The following is a 19,063-nucleotide window of genomic DNA, read 5'->3' on the forward strand; positions in this document are numbered from 1 at the left end:
TTCAATACTGGGATTACTATAATTGTGTAAACTAAGTCTGGTCACGTACAATTCATCAGGTACATCAGACTTTCAATCACTCATGAATACTCTATTTGAAAGATATTTTCCTTGTGATTTTTTGATGGATGTAGACTTATATCTATCGAGGTTCATGCCAATGCGAAATCATCCATATTGAATCTCTTAAGAATCATATCCATGTAAAGTGACTGACTTAGAATAAGTCCTTCTAAAGTTCTAAGAATTTGTAGTCCTAGAATCACATCAGCAAGGTTTATGTCTTTCATGTCAAATCTTGAGTTTAACATTGCTTTCGTGAATTTGAGTATTTTATCATTACTGTCAATGATAAGTATATCATCTACATACAAACATAACATGACATAATCATGTCCTGTATCTTTCATGTAAATACATTTATTATATTCATTAATTGTGAATTCACATTCCTTTTGTTGGTGCAATCGACCTCCATGGTTTCGATGTTTGACAATATGACCAAGGGTTGCCCCAAAAAGGACTTGATGTTTGGGGGAGAGAAGTCTAGTCAGGACAAGATGACTAGCAAAAGTAAGTCCTAACCAAAGGTTAGACAAAGTGGAAGTCCTGGTGAGTGAAGCTAGGCCCTAGTGAGTGAAGCCAGACCCTAGTGAGTTAATCTAGGTGGTGGAAGTCCTAGTAAGTGAAGCCGGACTTTAGTGAGTGAAGCTAGGTGGTGAAAGTCCCGGTGAGTGAAGCTAGGTGGTGGAAGTCCCGGCGAGTGAAGTCGGACCCTAGTGAGTGAAGCTAGATGGTGAAAGTCCAGGGGAGTGAAGCCGGACCCTAGTAAGTGAAGCTAGATGGTGGAAGTCCCGGTGAGTGAAGCCAGACCCTAGTGAGTGAAGCTAGGTAGTGGAAGTCCCGGTGAGTGAAGCCAGACCCTAGTGAGTGAAGGTAGGTGGTGGAAGTCCCAGTGAGTGAAGTCTAACCCTAGTGAGTGAAGCTAGGTGGAGGAAGTCCCGGTGAGTGAAGGCAGACCCTAGTGAGTGAAGCTAGGTGGTGGAAGTCCCGGTAAGTGAAATCTGGCCCTAGTGAGTGAAGCTAGGTGGAGGAAGTCCCGGTGAGTAAAACAAGGCAATGAAAGTCCTAGTAAGTGAAACTAGGCAACCCTAGGGAGGTAACCCTAGGTTTACTATACTGTTTTATCTAATGTGCTAACTCAGTGTTGCAGGGCAGTCCAGCTAGGTCAACGGGCCGACCGGGTAGCTGGCACGGAGTCCAGACGGGTCGACGGGCTGACCAGAGGTTTGGCAGGTAAGTTAAGGTAAGTCACTGGAGGGGAGTAACTTGGTGAGGATGCGTTCCCGGTTAGAAAACTTAGGCACCGATCCAACTTAGAACTATTTCGGGAATCTAAGTTGAGATCGTGACTTGATTCCGATCTTGGTGAGATGGAATCTAATTACTACTCTTTTACTATAACTGTGCTAACACTTTATTTTGTAGGGTAGTATAATTTACATTTTGTTAGGATCCTTCGTACGGCTAGAGAGGGGGGTGTGAATAGCCGACCCCAAATCGATCGCGTTTCTTCCTACAATTCGTTAGCGCAGCGGAAAAACAAACAAGGAAACGAAAACAAGAAGATCAAACCTCAACGCGTCGATGTAACGAGGTTCGGAGATGATACTCCTACTCCTCGGCGTGTCCGTAAGGTGGACGAAGCCTCTCAATCCGTCGGTGGATGAGTCCCCGGAGAACCGGCTAATAATATACTCCTTGTGGGTGGAGAAACCTCACCACAGAGTCTCTTGCAACAGCAAGATAAGTGTACAAGAAATACAGCAAGAAGCAAGAGCAATATGAATGTAAAAACAAACACTAGCTTGCCTTCTCTGTCGATCGGAGGCGATGAAGCAGCAACTTCACAACCCAAACGCAGCAGCTGATCGACGACTGGAAGCTCACGCGAAGCTTCGGAAGCGAGCTCAACAAAGCTCAGAACCTCAGAGCACAGAAGCAGAAACTTCAATCCAAGGAAGAAGAAGAAGAAATAGCAGAGAGAGTTTTCACGAAATCCTGCCCTGCGAAGAAGACAGTGAAGAAACTAGCCGTTGCGTCGCAGAACTCTGATCGGTCTACGGACCGATCGGTCAGCCTAGCACGCTACTGATCGGTCCATGGATCGATCGGAGCTCTGATCGATCCCAACTCTGGCCGTGCTTCCGCGACATCGTCTCGATCGGTCCCGCATCGATCAGATACGCCCGATCGGCCGTGGACCGATCACCGCCTTCTTTCGCCTCTGGCTGCGATCGGTCACCGATCGATCAAGAAAACAGATATCGATCGGTCACCGGACCGATCGGGAAAACTGACCGGATCGGTCCGGTGACCGATCCGAGCTTGGTTTTGCCCAAACCAATTCCCAAGACTTCCAAACCAATATCCGGTCAACCTTGACCTATTGGTACTTCATCCCTAGCATCGGTCACTCCCTTGACTTGCTAGAACTCCTCGCAAGTGTCCGGTCAATCCCTTTGACCTACTTGGACTTTCCAACACCGTAAGTCCGATCATCCCCGATCCATCCGGATTTTCCTTGCTTCACTCACAGACTTTCACCGCTTCACTCACCAGATTTCACACCGCCTAACATCCCGTTAGGACTTTCTCACCGCCTGGCTTCACTCACTTTCCCACTGCTTCACTCACCGGGACTTTCACACCGCCTAACATCCCATTAGGACTTTCCCATTCACCTAGCTTCACTCACTAGGATTTTCACCGCTTCACTCACGAGATTTTCTCTACTCCGCTTCACTCACCGGGACTTTCACCTTCACCTAGCTTCACTCACTAGGATTTTCACCTGGATTCACTCACCAGGATTTCCCGGCTTCACTCACCGGACTTTTCCCGTGCCAAACTCCTGCTTGGACTTTCCCGTGCCAAGTCTCCATACTTGGACTTTTCACGCCAAGCTCCTCGCTTGGACTTTTCCCAAGTCTCCATACTTGGACATTTCCGCAAGCTCCTTGCTTGGACTTTTCCGCCAAGTCTTCATACTTGGACTTTTCCCGAATCAGTCAACCAGTCAACCTTGACCTACGGTTGCACCAATAATCTCCCAAACATCTATTCTTGTCCCACATCAAGAATAGAACTCTCTCACGAGTGTCAAACATCAACATGCAACACAACTAGGTCAACCTTGACCTAAGGTTGCCCCGACAATCTTCCCAAGTCAAACATCAAAATACAACTCGAGTCACGTCAACTCGAGTCGGGTCAACCAGGTCAACCTTGACCTAAGGTTGCACCAACAATCTCCCCCTTTTTGATGTTTGACAAAACCATAATCAAGTTAGGTTAACCCGATAACCTAACTTAGGTTTTCAATCATCTTCCAATGTCCAATGTTCTTTCCTTGAACATTCTCTGGACATTCTCCCCTTAGGTTAACCCGATAACCTAACTTGGGTTCTCCAATAATTCTCCCCCTTTTTGACACACATCAAAAAGAAAAAGGAGAGTATCAAGGTCAAGAATTTCTTCCTAATGAAAGTCCCATACCTTTCATTGAAACTCTTAATTTCCCCCTTGATACTAAACTCAACAATCAATTTAGTGATAATCCCATATCACTAATCCTCAAAAGTCTTAAGGAGTATAAACTCCCTCTAAAAGTCAACTCCTCTTGTCAATTAGGTAAAACTCCCCCTAAAGGTCAACTCCCCCTTGACCATTGCACCAACAATGTCTTTGAGAGTTCCAAACCTTTAGAAATCCACAAAACCCAACTTCCAGCTGAAATTTCAGACCAACAGCTGAAATCAGAAACTGGCACTCTCTGATCGGTCCCCAGACCGATCAGAAACCCCATGGATCGGTCCCCTGACCGATCAGGCCTTCACCAGATCGCACTAAGCTCTCTGGTTCTTACTAGATCGGTCTGCAGACCGATCCATGCTTCACTGGATCGGTCCACAGACCGATCAGGACTTACCTGGATCGGTCCCCAGACCGATCCAGACTCTGATAGGCAGATTTCTGAAATTTCCTTCCCGAAATTCAGAAACTCCTAGAAAATTCCAGAAAATTCGAAAAAAAATGTGAAATTTTGAGGATACATTTCTCATAACATATACTATCATGGAAAAATAGTTTTCTATGAAAATAACTTCCATTTTCAAATCTTGATACAAAATTCAAAAACCTTGAAATAGTTCAAGTTTAACTCAACTTTGTATCACAATGTTCAATGATGAATGCTATCACTAGGAAAGCTTCATCAAGGTTTTTCAAATCAATTTTAAAATGCTTTTAAAACCATTTGAATTTAGGACCATAATCTTAGGGCTAGATGTACATGACTTGTACACAAGCTTTCCCTATGATCCTTAATTTCTTGAATTAGGGTCATCTAGGTACAAGGACAATGCACCTTGATCCTAACTCATGATCCTAATATCTCACACACATCTAAGGTGTATCAAACCACATTCAAGTCAATTTGATGTGAGATATGGGTTAAGGTCAACTTAGGTTAAGTTCTCATGCATTTTCTAAACACCAATTTGATCTCAATATCAAATTATATGTTTGTCCTCAAATCAATTTCATTGATTATAATGCAAGAGATGATGACATGGCATATAATGATATCATAAGTAAAAACATGTGCCAATGTCATGATGTCATGGTATAAAGTTTGAAAACTTAAATAAAGCATGACATATAAACTAGCCTAAGCATTATCATGACATTTCAAATGATAATAAGATAAATATGATGTCATGGCATGGCATATGGCAACCAATCATGGCAAGTTAGCACAAATAAAATACCTAGATTCCCTATCTAAGTATCGTTAGCCTTAGCTAACTTAAAATCTAACCCTACATTGCCCATATATCCCTAAGAGAAAACCAAAATCCCAATTATGGTATTTCTCTAGGTTTTCTTAAATTGTGCCAAATAAGATTAAAATCGATATTTTTTAAATATGGCACAATTTACTCTTCAAGGAGTAAATAATAATTCTTTTTCATTTTCAAAGGTTATCAAAACCTCGAAAATGCTCCTTGAGTGTCAATTTCCTCAAAGTTGGGTTAACTACCCTTCTGATTGGAGTTGACACTCTCTAACCCATCTATGGGGTAGAGAAGATGCTCCTAGGAACCCAATACCTATTTGAGCTCATTGGGTTCACTAAATATTCACTAGGGATAACTTCCCTAGCAACCCTCCTAATGACCCTCTTAGGCTTTGAAGCCTTGGTCATTTGGGATTCATCAAGATCAACTCTAGGGGTGACTCCCCTTGTGACCTTGGTGGTGGTCTTCCTAGCCCTAGGTTTTGTTCCATAATCGAATGGAACATTATGATAAGTGGGCTTGACCATTTGGGACTTAGGTTTGTGACCCAAACCTTTCTTGTCCTTGGACTTGGGTTTTTGACTCTTAAACCCTAGAGATGACTTCTCCATGTTTTTAAGAGCCTTTTCTAAATTATCAAGTCTTGACCTCAAGACTTGATTTTCCTTCTCTAATACCTCAAGCTTTAATTTATCATTATTCCTTGAGGTATTTCTAGGCATATGTCTAGATGATTTGGGATTTCTACCTAGGTTCTCCTTAACCTTAGATGAGTTAATCCTAGTGTTATCATTTCTAGCATTGTCCTTACCTAGACTAACATGCTTGGCACCTAAGCACATATATCGATTTCTATGATTATCATGCTTATCATTCTTGACAATTGTAATAAGACTACTAGCATGTATCTTATTAGAAGTGCAAGAATGAACCTTAGAGAATACCTTAGGGTTTGCCTTCGCTCCCCCTTTACACATGCTTGGTCTTTTGTCCTTGTGAGATTGCCTCCCCCTTGGACATTGACTCCTATAATGTCCCCGTTGCTTGCATTGGAAGCACACCACGTGCTCCTTGCCCTTGCGTTTTGGGACTCCGACTTCCTTGATCTTTGGCGCCGGTGGAGTCTTCTTAGTCTTCTTTGGACATTTACTCTTGTAATGTCCAAATTCCCTACACTCAAAACACATTATATGAAATTTACTTGAACTTAAGGTGTTTAAGTTACCTAGGGCTGAGGATAGATGGATGCTCTCTTCTTCATCCCTCCCGGAGGTAGAAGCTTCTTCTTCGTGCTCCGAACTTGAAGAAGAACTCTCCTCCTCTTCGTCCTTAGATGTTGAGTAACCCTCAACTTCTAATTCCTCTCCTCCATGATGTGAGCTACTTGATGACTCACTTGTCTCCTCTTCATGATTTGAAGTGGAGCTCTCCTCATGGTACTTGGCCAAGTTATCCCATAATTCCTTGGCATTGTTGTAACCTATCTTACACAAGATGTTAGTAGGCAATGAAAATTCAATTATTCTCGTTACCTTTTCGTTGATTTCGGATTTGTGAATTTGTTCTTTGGTCCACTCCTTCTTCTCAAGAGGTTTTCCTTCCTTATCCACCGGAGGAGTAAAACCTTCTTGTACACAAAACCAATTCATTATGTTAGTCATAAGAAAGTACTTCATCCTTACCTTCCAATACGCGAAGTCACCGCATTCGTAGAAGGGTGGAATGGTGACATCTTCTCCGAGTAGATCCATCCTCTAGCTCGTGCTCCCCGGGTGTTAATCCGATGAAGAGCGACCTTGCTCTAATACCACTTGTTAGGATCCTTCGTACGGCTAGAGAGGGGGGGTGTGAATAGCCGACCCCAAATCGATCGCGTTTCTTCCTACAATTCGTTAGCGCAGCGGAAAAACAAACAAGGAAACGAAAACAAGAAGATCAAACCTCAACGCGTCGATGTAACGAGGTTCGGAGATGATACTCCTACTCCTCGGCGTGTCCGTAAGGTGGACGAAGCCTCTCAATCCGTCGGTGGATGAGTCCCCGGAGAACCGGCTAATAATATACTCCTTGTGGGTGGAGAAACCTCACCACAGAGTCTCTTGCAACAGCAAGATAAGTGTACAAGAAATACAGCAAGAAGCAAGAGCAATATGAATGTAAAAACAAACACTAGCTTGCCTTCTCTGTCGATCGGAGGCGATGAAGCAGCAACTTCACAACCCAAACGCAGCAGCTGATCGACGACTGGAAGCTCACGCGAAGCTTCGGAAGCGAGCTCAACAAAGCTCAGAACCTCAGAGCACAGAAGCAGAAACTTCAATCCAAGGAAGAAGAAGAAGAAATAGCTGAGAGAGTTTTTACCGAAATCCTGTAGCCCTCTTTTATACCTGCGAAGAAGACAGCGAAGAAACTAGCCGTTGCGTCGCAACGGCTAGAACCCTGATCGGTCTACGGACCGATCAGGCCCTGTGCTGATCGGTCCCCAGACCGCGTACGTAACCTTCGATCGGCTGGATCGATCAAGCCGGATCGGTCCACGCATCGATCCCAACTCCGCCGTGCTTCCGCGACATCGTCTCCTGATCGGTCCCCAGGCCGATCAGGGCCTGATCGGCGTGGACCGATCACCGCCTCTGTTGCCGATCGGTCACCGATCGACAAGAATCGAACAGAGCTTGTTCGATATCGATCGGTCTCCGCCGATCGAGAAAACAGTATCACCGGATCGATCGGTGACCGATCCGAGCTTGGTTTTGCCCAAACCAATTCCCAAGACTTCAAACCAATATCCGATCAACCTTGACCTATTGGTACTTCATCCCTAGCATCCGGTCACCCTTGACCTGCTAGAACTCCTCGCCAAGTGTCCGGTCAATCCTTTGACCTACTTGGACTTTCCAACACCGTAAGTCCGATCATCCCCGATCCATCTGGATTTCCCTGCCCGGCTTCACTCACGGGACTTTCACCGCTTCACTCACCAGATTTCCCACCGCCTAACATCCCGTTAGGACTTTCTCACCGCCTGCTTCACTCACCGGGACTTTCCCACCGCCTGACTTCACTCACCAGGACTTTCCACACCGCCTAACATCCCGCTTAGGACTTTCCCATTCACCTAGCTTCACTCACTAGGATTTTCACCGCCTAGCTTCACAGGATTTTCTCGAATGCCCGGCTTCACTCACCGTGACTTTCACCTTCACCTAGCTTCACTCACTAGGATTTTCACCGGATTCACTCACCAGGATTCACTGGCCGGCTTCACTCACCGGGACTTTTCCCCGTGCCAAACTCCTGTTTGGACTTTCCCGTGCCAAGTCTCCATACTTGGACTTTTCACGTGCCAAGCTCCCTGCTTGGACTTTTCCAGTGCCAAGTCTCCATACTTGGACATTTCCAGTGCCAAGCTCCCTGCTTGGACTTTTCCGTGCCAAGTCTTCATACTTGGACTTTTCCCGAATCAGGTCAACCAGGTCAACCTTGACCTACGGTTGCACCAATAATCTCCCAAACATCTATTCTTGTCCCACATCAAGAATAGAACTCTCTCACGAGTGTCAAACATCAACATGCAACACAACTAGGTCAACCTTGACCTAAGGTTGCCCCGACAATCTTCCCAAGTCAAACATCAAAATACAACTCGAGTCACGTCAACTCGAGTCGGGTCAACCAGGTCAACCTTGACCTAAGGTTGCACCAACACATTTGCCTCGGACTAACGTTTTCTTACAGAAAGTTGATTGCTGGAACATGGGGGTTCGGGCACCCGGAAGGGATCCGGGCGCTCGGAGGTCCAGGCGTTTGGAAGGGATCCGGGCGCTCGGAGGTCCAGGCGTTTGGAAGGGATCCGGGCGCTCGGAGGTCCAGGTGCCCTGAAGGATTCGGGCGCTCGGACCTCCGAGCGCTCGGAAGGCAAATTTTATCTCAGCAGCCATCGCAACGTGGAAATCACTGGTTGGCTGGATGTCACAGTCCAGGTGCCCAGAAGGGATTCGTGCGCCAGGAGCTTCCTATATAAGGAGGCCTCACCCTGGAGCAAGAACAACAACTTCTTCCTACGACTGCTTTCTTGCGCATTGCTCATGCGATGCTGCAACGCCTCTCCGACAACCTGCTGCTCAAGTTGTTCTTATTTTTGTTGTCGGTATTTTCTTTCTAAAAAGTTCTTGTACTTGCATTTGTAAGATGATTTTGCGAACTATTAGTGATTGCCCAACGAAAGCACTTGAAGAGTGTGGACCTTGGAATAAGAGTCAATGAAGGCTCCGAACCAAGTAAATTGGTTTGTGTTAGCATTATTACTTTTCTTTTCCGCTGTGCACTCGACTACGAATTTTTAGATTGCTATTCACCTCCCTCTAGCGACTTCCATAATCCAACACCTTCACGGAATTATCAAACTTTTCATACCACTGCTTTGAAGCTTGCTTCAAGTTGTATAATGACTTGACTAATCTACACATCTTATTTTTTTACCCCAGAGTAGAAAACCCTTCAAGTTACTTTATGTAAATTTTCTCTTCTAAATTCCCATTTAAAGGTTGTCTTATACATCCATTTGATGTATTTTCAAATTTTATAGAACGACGATAATCAACAAGACTCAAATGGAAGTTATTCTCGACACTAAAGAATACATATCGAAGTAATCAAAGCCTTCGCGTTGTCGGTAACTCTAATCTCATTTTCTTCTTAAAAATCTACTTGTAATCAAGTGGTTTACTTTTTGGAGGAAGATCTACCAATTCATAAGTGTGGTTTTGCAAGATAGAGTCAATTTCAGATACAATCGTCTCTTTCCATTGAAGTCCCTCCGAACAACTTATAGTTGCTGAGTAATTATGGAGATCATTTTCTAACATGAAAGTGATTAAATCATTTCCAAAGGATTTTTCTATTCGAGTTCTTTTGCTTCGTCTAAACTCTACCTCAACTATTTTGTATCTTCTTCTTATGCTTTATATGCCCGTTCTGAGGAACTTACTTTCTCACGGGTCTTATACGGAAACACATGTTCAAAGAATGAGATATTTCTTGATTCAATAATCGAGTTCGGGTATATATTTAGTATTTGTGATTTGTACACACAAAATCGATATGCTCTACTATTTTGTGCATATTCGATAAATATGTGTTGTGGGAGGCCTTGAACAAGAAATATAAATCGAAGAATGCTAGGGCTAAAAAATATATTGTTGGTCATTTTCTAGATTACAAGATGATTGACTCTAAGTCAGTTATCAGCCAAGTTCAGGAACTTCAGGTAATATTACAGGAAAGCCACTCAAAAGCCACGACATTGAGTGGTGACAACCTTTTAGTTGGAAGGACTTCAAGAATTACCTGAAACATAAGCGGAAGAAGATGACTTTGGAGGAACTTATCGTCAGACTTCGTATCGAAGAAGACAATAAGAATTCAGAGAAAACTGTTCTCCCAAGCTTCTATAAAAGCCAACATGGTCGAGCGTAATCAAATCTCGAAACCGAAGAACCCCAAATCTTTCAAAATGCAACCCAAAGGACATTGTATGAAAAAGAAGTTCTTAGGGAAATACTACAATTGTGATCTTGTGTCACAAGACTTCAGATTATAAAAAGCTAAAGAAAAAAAAACCCTGAGGCTAACTTGGCGGAAGAACAGGATATGGACCTTTGAGCGTGGTCTCTGAAGCGAACCTAATAAATTCCAATCCGTGGCAATGGTGGATCGATATATGTGCCATTAGACATGTAAGTTGTAATATGGAGTTATTCCACTACTTTGAGGAAGCCAATGATAGAGACAAACTATTTATGGGAAATTCAGCAACCTCGGATATAAAAGGTCAAGGTAAAGTGGTGCTGAAGATGACCTCGGGTAAGGAGCTCACGCTGAACAATGCTTTGTATATTCTGAAGATTTGAAAGAGTCTAGTATCCGGATTGCTTCTGAGCAAGCATGATTTTCATATTATTTTTGAGTCGCATAGAGTTGTGTTGTCTAAAATAGAATATTTGTAAGAAATTCGGCCTAAGATAAATAAAGTCGAAAGTTTTTCTGTATAGATGCTTGCGTTTTCCATTATATGACATGATATATTGGGACATGTTAATTACGATGTATTACGTAGACAAATTAATATGCAAAACATGCCTATATTCCACCTTGACCTGAAATATAAGTGTGAGACTTTGTGTTGAAGCAAAAATGATAAGGTCATCCTTTTAACACGTTGAAAGAAGAACTAAATACTTGGTCTAATTCACACCGACATATGCAACCCAAAAGGGATGTCGACATGTGGTGGGAATAAGTACTTCATCACTTTTGTAGATGATAACGTAAAATATTGTTATATGTATCTGATTAAAAGTAAGGATGAACCTATAAAGAAATTTGTTCTCTATAAAAATGGGGTTGAAAACCAACTTAATCGGAAGATTAAGGTAATTCGTAGTGACCAAGACGGTGAGTATCCGAAAGAGACAAGTGGTAATTTCTGGTTGATTTATACGGACACATCGTGTCCTGACCGGTTCATTTATGAGCAAGAGGGTTCACATAATCCAGACATCGAATTCTCATCTATTCCTCCCAATTTCAGAGAATGGCAAACTAGAGTGGCCGTGGCTCGGTCACGCCGGACAGCCAGCGATTCTAGTGGTTACATCTGAAGACGATGCGATCCATGCTGTGAAAACTCGCTGCCTCCGGTGAGGTTCATAGTGAATGTCTCCAGCACGAGGTATCCAACGGCTTGGAGTGGTAACGGAAGGCGTTGTCTTGGCCGACGGCGGCTGCAGAAGCAGTCGCGGTAGCGGAGAATTGAAGCCAATTGAGGTGGCTTTCGAGCAGTGGCACTTAAATCCCAATTGGGATCTTCTAGTCATCAAATTACGGACCAGAGGATGGTCCATTACATGAGAGTCCTTGATTTAGATGAACTCCACCTATAAATAGGTAGGGTCCATCCAAATCAAGGGCTTAAAAAATTAGACCATCTCCTGATCCACATTTTGCGGATAAGAGGATCTGTCCTCCTTAAATCCACTGAAATTTTTAGCAAATAGATAGTATTTATGAAAGTAGGAGGTGTTAAATGAAATGATGTTAAGCTTTGGGGATTAAAAAAGTGAAATTTTCACAAGTGAACACACGGACTCGGGCGGCTACGGTGCATCCGCCACCCACCCCAAACCCACCTAACGAAGATTCTCATCTGCGCCGCCTCCGCCGCGGCGTCAGTGTTGCGATCGCCGCCCGTCACCTTAGCTATCTGGTCTCTGTCGCTCCCAATCAAAGTTTCCTTCTTTGTTACTATTCCTCCTTGCGACGACGACGACAACAAGAGGACAGGGGTTGTGCCGACAGGGCGATAAAGGAGGGAGGAACTGCTTTCTCTTGTTTTCTTTGTTCATTTTTTTAATTGACCGGGTCCGATGGATGGCGAAGTGCTCGACAGCATCATCAGCCGGCTGCTGGAGGTGCAGACGGCAAGGCCTGGGACGTTAATCCGCCTAACGGAGGCGGAGATCCACCAGCTTTGCGTCGCCTCTCGCGAGATCTTCCTCGCCCAGCCCAACCTCCTCGAACTTGAAGCCCCCATCAAGATCTGCGGTCAGCTTACTTCCCTTTACTTTTCCTTGGTTTATTGTTTGATCACCATCGTGGTTTATTTATGGATCTATAAAATTTATCTAGCAATTCCTTTCTTTTCTGGTTAATCTATACGCATCTGGTTCTCTTAAGAAAGTATTACAAAAGATTTTCTTTATCAACTGAAGTTATGAGTTCAGTATGGATTTTTTGTTTCCCCTGAAGGTTGTATTCTTTTCTTACATACTCGGGAAACTTGGTTCACAGTTGTTGAGGAATATACTGAATGTATATTATTATTGGTTGATTTTTTGCAATTTCCTCAAACTTCACTCTTTCTTTGATCAATTCACTCTTTTTAATTAGAGAGATTGTGTGAAATATAAATTACTATATTTCTATACGATTAGAATATGTTAATGCTGGACAAAAAATACTTTGTTTAATGCATCTCGCTAACGATGCTGATGAAAATGCAACCTGGAGGTTAAGCCTCATTGAAATCCTATTAGGATCATGCATGTTGATGATGGAGATAGGTTTGGGAAATTTTCAGCTTTGTTATAAACCAGTTCAAAATTAACTGATTCCTTTTCTTGGAGTATTCAATCGTTATATATGTTGCTGGGAAGTTGTAATTTTACTTATTTTCTATTATCTTGGTGAATTCGTGTAAACAGTTAGTTGCATGTATCAAATGATTTATTAACTCAATGAAAAAATTGGACTAAGTACTTCAGGGTTCCTGATTAGTGTGAGGGGAAAAAAATCAAAGCTTTTAAAAGTACATTGTTTTAAACATATATTGAGAAATGTTTTTTTGTTAGTCACATTTTTATGGTCATTGTTTGTTAGGCCCCAGATGACAGCTACATGCCTAAGCTCAGTAATTTTGCTGCTGCTACAGGATAGTCTCCATTTTAGTGGATAAAATTGTTTGTCAGATACCATCTTTTGCTGATTATCCTTCATGATTTTTGTGTTTGAAGTCCTTCCTAAATTGATTATGCCTTTATTTTCTGAATTTAGGTGATATCCATGGCCAGTATAGTGATCTCTTAAGGCTTTTTGAATACGGAGGCTTTCCTCCATCTGCTAATTATCTATTCTTAGGTGACTACGTGGATAGAGGAAAGCAAAGTTTGGAAACAATCTGCCTACTACTTGCATACAAAATTAAGTACCCAGAAAACTTCTTCCTTCTGCGTGGAAACCATGAATGTGCTTCAATTAATAGAATATATGGGTTTTATGATGAATGTAAGCGACGGTTCAGTGTGAGACTGTGGAAGGTATTTAGTGATTGCTTTAGCTGCCTTCCATTAGCTGCTTTAATTGATGACAAGATATTATGCATGCATGGTGGATTGTCCCCTGATTTATCAAGGTTGGAGCAAATAAAAAATATAAGTCGACCATGTGATGTCCCTGATAGTGGGTTAATATGTGACTTGCTTTGGGCTGATCCTGGTAGAGATGTTCAAGGTTGGGGAGAAAATGACAGGGGGGTCTCTTGGACTTTTGGTGCAGATACAGTTATTGATTTCTTAGCCAGACATGATCTAGATCTAGTCTGTAGGGCGCATCAGGTAGTATCTTAATGTCATACTTTTGTAATCTCTCTTCCATATTCGTATACTAACTTTTGTCCATGTTTTTCAGGTTGTGGAGGATGGCTATGAATTTTTTGCTGATAAACAACTTGTAACAATATTCTCAGCCCCAAATTACTGTGGTGAATTTGATAATGCTGGAGCCATGATGAGTGTTGATGAAACATTGATGTGCTCCTTCCAAATTCTCAAACCTGCTGAAAAGAAACCGAATACCATGTTCCCTATGAGAATTTAGTAATCAAACATGGAATTACCATCAAGGTTAGTGTAACATTGGCCTGAGTTATCTTCATTTGCTTGGTGCTGATGTTCGAAACTTTTTCTTCTGGGTATTATAATATTCCTCTAAATTATATAAGCATATTTTTGCCATACATAGAAAATTATATCTAATCTTGTATTTCCATTGTAGATGTTAGTTGTTGTAATGCTTTGTCAGATTGCTTCATTGAAAAAAAAAAACTTTGAGTGTTGCTGGAATGCCATTTGATATCTGTAAACTCACTGCCATTGATTCAGAGTCTGATCAGCATGAAACCAAAAAAAAAAATCCCAAATTGAAAATTGGGATTTCAAGTTGAATGTGCAAGTGTAGAGTGCAGATACTGCTCATACTGGGAAATGAAAATCGCTAAGAATATAAGATGATTTATCCAAAGGTAAAACTTGAATTTAGGTTACACTGAACATATATACATCAAATGCCAATCGAAAATTATGAAACTTAAGTTGGAGCTAAGCCTTGCTCTAATATCCTACCAACCTGTCGGTTCATATACATGGCATTTTTTATCCTAAAACTAGCTGCATGTAGTGATTTAATAGTTGAATACTGTGGAACTGCAGCATGTAATCTTTTCCAGATCAGATGGAAAGAAAAATCTGATAGATGATAATCACCCTAGTTTTTGTCTTTGTTTTTAGCTGCTTGTGCTTTGTGCCTGGTTGCTATGTCATTCTCTGTTCGTGTTCATTATGATAAGATCATGCAAATCTGTTGGTTCACATAAATGGCAATTTTGAAGCTAAAGAGTAGACGTACTCACTGATTCAATAGTTGTATATTTTATCTAATCATGGCATAATTGCACTATGCAAGCACATTAATCGCCCCAATCTTTTGCACGCCTTTTTTAGGGTTTGCATGTCGTTCCTGGTTGTCACTGCATCATTCTCTGTTCGTGTTCATCGCACTAGACAAATATTTAGTTCTCCAGTTAATTTGGCAGCACTGGTTAAAGATAATAAGGCAGCAGATCAACAACAGGGAACTTTGAGGTGCAGAGGTGCTGTAATAATATGCCATGGCCAAATGGTCATTTGTTGTAATCGACTTCCTCCATATCTCCATTTATGTCTCAAGTTTCATATTCCAGATTTTTTTTTACGTTAAGAACCTTATTGTATATTCACAGCAGTTGTGAATTGTGAATCATCATTCAGTTTGCTAGAGTTCTTTGCTGCAAATGAATCAAACATTCAAGAACATGATTGGTGTTTGATTTGATGTCAATTTAACGGTTAATTGAAGAAAAATTTTTAATCACAACTTCAACTGTATGTAATCTCTATGTTCAAAAAATTTTATTTCTACTTTTTGCATTTAAAGTTTTATTTACTTCAATTTTCTCATGCAAACATCGTTATCAAATTACCTTTCATATTTTTTTTTGAGAAATGATATATGTCTCGAATCCTCATCTCGAATTCCTATCTCGATCCATGTGGCCTCCAGCCTGGACATTTCCACATCAGCACATTTCTCATCAAATTTTCTCTCCGCCAATATTTCTGTCCGCCTCTTCTCCATCTCGAACTCCCATTTCTCTCCGCCTCCCTAAACCCTAAGAGCTCTCTCCGCTCTCCGCCCCATCGTGTCTCTACGCTCTCCGCCCCCATCCAACGCCCTCTCGTCGCTCTTCGCGCTTCGCCCCATCCAACGCGATCTCGTCGCTCTTCGCGCTTCGATCTCCGCTCTCCCCATCTCGAACGCTCGGCCCCAAGGCAACCTAGATTCTTCCCCTCGCCCCCGCCCTGCCCTAAATTTGTCCCGAGTCCAGGTATGAGGTATTACTTAGCCGATTTTACGATTTTTGTGATTTCTTTTTGTCCAAATCAACTTTCTTCGATTTTGATCTTCATTTTCCTCGATGTTCTTCTGTTTAGTTGCTCGGCTCACCCCAGGATAACTGTTGGGTTCGACTTTCCTTGCAAACAAGACTAGACTGTGGCACAATACGCTGCACCTTCCAAAGCAGGTAACTCTAATTGACTTGTGCCTGTGCTATCCACCTGTTTGTTTTCAGTTTCCACATCTTTACGTGGGATATGGTCGCAGTCAGTGGTTGATTCTATCGCGATCAGTGGTTCTTTTTTAGAATCGGTTTAATCCGTGAGCAAATTTTTTAGATTTTTTTTTTGAGTATTGTGAGATTAGTTACTTCAATCTGCTCATCTGCTCATTTGCTCACGGATGAGATTTAGTGATTCATGTTCAATTAATTACATCAGGGGGTTGCTGTATCGCATGTGTCTAACACGATAAAGGGGAAGACTTTCATTTTACAATCCACAGGACATTCAACCTCAAAAATGACTTAATTAAACTGAGTTAAGAGCAAAGTTTGATTATGTTTAAGCTTAATAAACTGAGACGTAATCTAAAAAGTTTATGAATCAGATCAATATAATTTATTTGGAGCAAGTCAACCGAAACAAAAGTCATTTTGATAGAGGACAGTACTGCACTAATAGGCATCTCTTAGCAACTCCATTCCCTTTTGCTTCCCTTAATTAAATTATGGTCTACTCATCACTATTAATGAACTTCTTTTCTAAGTCTATGTCTTTTTGATATATTTTTTCTATGTTCTTTCTCTATCAGTTTTTTTCTTTCCATGAAGTGAACCCTCATTCTTGTATTTCAAGAGATGCAAAAATATTTCAAGAGATGTTCTTTCTCTGATTCATACAGTAATGCAAAAATCGCTTATTTTCTGTTTTTGAATTGATTTAGCATACAATCTATGACAATTAAAAAACATTTGAATCTAAGTAATTCTCATTTGCTTAATAGAGTGGTATTTCATGTCATCATCAAGTTACAGCTCCATCGACAATACGAAGTTTGAACATGTACCATGCAGAGTCTGCGGACGAAGAACATTGGTATGTGTTTCTAGATCGATCAAAAATCCCGGAAGGAGGTATTATGGATGTGGCCAACATGGTTGGCAAAAATGGGTGGTAGCCAATACTTTGTCTGATGAAGATAGTAGTGAAAGATGTCGTGGAAGGTTAGGAAGAATAGAGTCAAGGTTAGGAAGTGAACGCATTGCATCTCGTGGATATATTCTAGGAAATTGGAATGTACCATCAGTGGTCTGGATATTAGTTATAGTGAATTTGACTCTTTTGGCCGTATACCTTATTACTCTGTTAGTTCGGTCTTGTTAATTAGTTTTGAGTAATGTTGTTGTTGTAATATGACAGATTAAATGTTTGTAAGAACCAGCTGAAGGCTAATTGGTTTATTATTTTAGGTGGTTAATTAGTGTTGACTAATGTTGGTGTTCTAATGTGATAGGATAATTATTTTTTAGTTAAGATGGATGATGTGGAACATGTTATATAATGGTTTGAACATTTTGTAATGATTTATTTAGCGTTGTTTTTCTTTCGGGACTTAGTTCTCATCTCTGATACTTGTTTAGCAAAGCAAGAATGTGAAATTATATGGCAGTATTACGTGTTATGTTAAATCCAAGCAAAAATAGTTATATCTCCCTCCAAAACATGCCTGCAAGAAGCAAAAATAGTTATTTCTATATGGCAGATAGAAATTGCTTGTTCTAGAACATGGCTACAAGAATGATCCAAGCAGTGCAGAAGCAAAGAGGGGCATGTATTTACTATATGACACAACACTAATATCCAGTGGTTATACTGTGAGTCACAGCTCGATCTCTTTCATTCACATCTGTTCATCAAGTCATATCACCTATATTTTTTTTCTGTGGATATACCGATATTCTCTATCCAGACTAATCAAATATAATAATTTTTGTTTAAGAAAGAAAATCTCCAATTTCGTCAATAACCAAGTTTTGTTTATTCCTCAGCCTGACAATCCTGCTGAAGTGGGAAACAAAATCTATGAGATGATGGCCATTGCATTTGGTGGAAGGTGGGGAAGAACAGACTCACTGGGAGCAACAGAAGAAGCGATGCCGAGGCAACAAGCTTTGAGGGCAGCTTTGAAACAGCAGAGGCAGAGGTGGTCGGACCATCAGAAGTGAGGACAGAGGATGATCCTTGGAAGGATTAAATCGGTTCCTTGAGATTATTTGTGGATTAGGCAAAGGTGATGAGAAGGGGCCAAGGTGATGAGAAAGGGAGTAGTGTAGGTTGAGGGTATTAATTTTGTCATAACGATCAGCGAGAACGAAGAATTCCTCATATATTGGATGTCACGTAAGCGTTCAATTATTTATAAATTGGCATTGCATCAATGAATTATTAATCAAAGGTATAATCATTATGTTGGCTGAAAGGCCCCAGGGTTGACTGTTGGTATTTGTATGTGTATCGTTTTAATAGGTCATGAGATTGATTTGTGTACGAAATGCATTGCAGATCATTTGACCCCTCATATCAAAGGTCATGAAGTTTTCGTGATTTATTTATTTAAGATTGGGTAGAAAGATCCATCAGTTTTGCTACTCTTACTTGAACCAAATAATGCAAATGCAAGAGAGACAAGAGAAGGTTGTGTTTTCGTGTCGCAACTTAGTGGCCTAGTAGAAAATCTTAGTGTGGTGGTTGTGGAGGTAAGGCCGGAAGTATAAGTGAGGGGAATTTCACACATTAAATTGACAGAACTAGAGTATGATCACCAACAAATAGTATACATATTTCAGTGTCACCATTAGACCAGCTAGCTGCTGATGGTCGGTTATCATGAGCGCTTAGCTGGCGTGTAATCTTTGAAAGCAGAGCTTG

The 19,063-nt window shown here is 41.4% G+C and overlaps 1 protein-coding gene across 2 annotated transcripts; it reads left to right on the plus strand.

Annotated features, from left to right (window-relative positions):
* Positions 1 to 12,009: 12,009 nt before the first annotated feature.
* Positions 12,010 to 15,529, plus strand: LOC121998120 (serine/threonine-protein phosphatase PP1-like). Of its 2 annotated transcripts, none has more exons than XM_042552877.1 (4): positions 12,010 to 12,467; positions 13,476 to 14,035; positions 14,109 to 14,323; positions 15,200 to 15,529. In XM_042552877.1, exons 1-3 carry the CDS (start codon positions 12,290 to 12,292, stop codon positions 14,295 to 14,297), a joined length of 927 nt encoding a protein of 308 aa, XP_042408811.1. In that variant the 5' UTR covers positions 12,010 to 12,289; the 3' UTR covers positions 14,298 to 14,323; positions 15,200 to 15,529. The 2 variants fall into 2 exon arrangements, with proteins under 2 accessions (XP_042408811.1, XP_042408812.1); XM_042552878.1 differs by having other exon boundaries at positions 13,560 to 14,035.
* Positions 15,530 to 19,063: the final 3,534 nt, after the last annotated feature.

This window comes from Zingiber officinale, chromosome 6A, assembly GCF_018446385.1.
Source record: "Zingiber officinale cultivar Zhangliang chromosome 6A, Zo_v1.1, whole genome shotgun sequence".
In the NCBI taxonomy this organism is placed as follows: Eukaryota; Viridiplantae; Streptophyta; class Magnoliopsida; order Zingiberales; family Zingiberaceae; genus Zingiber; species Zingiber officinale.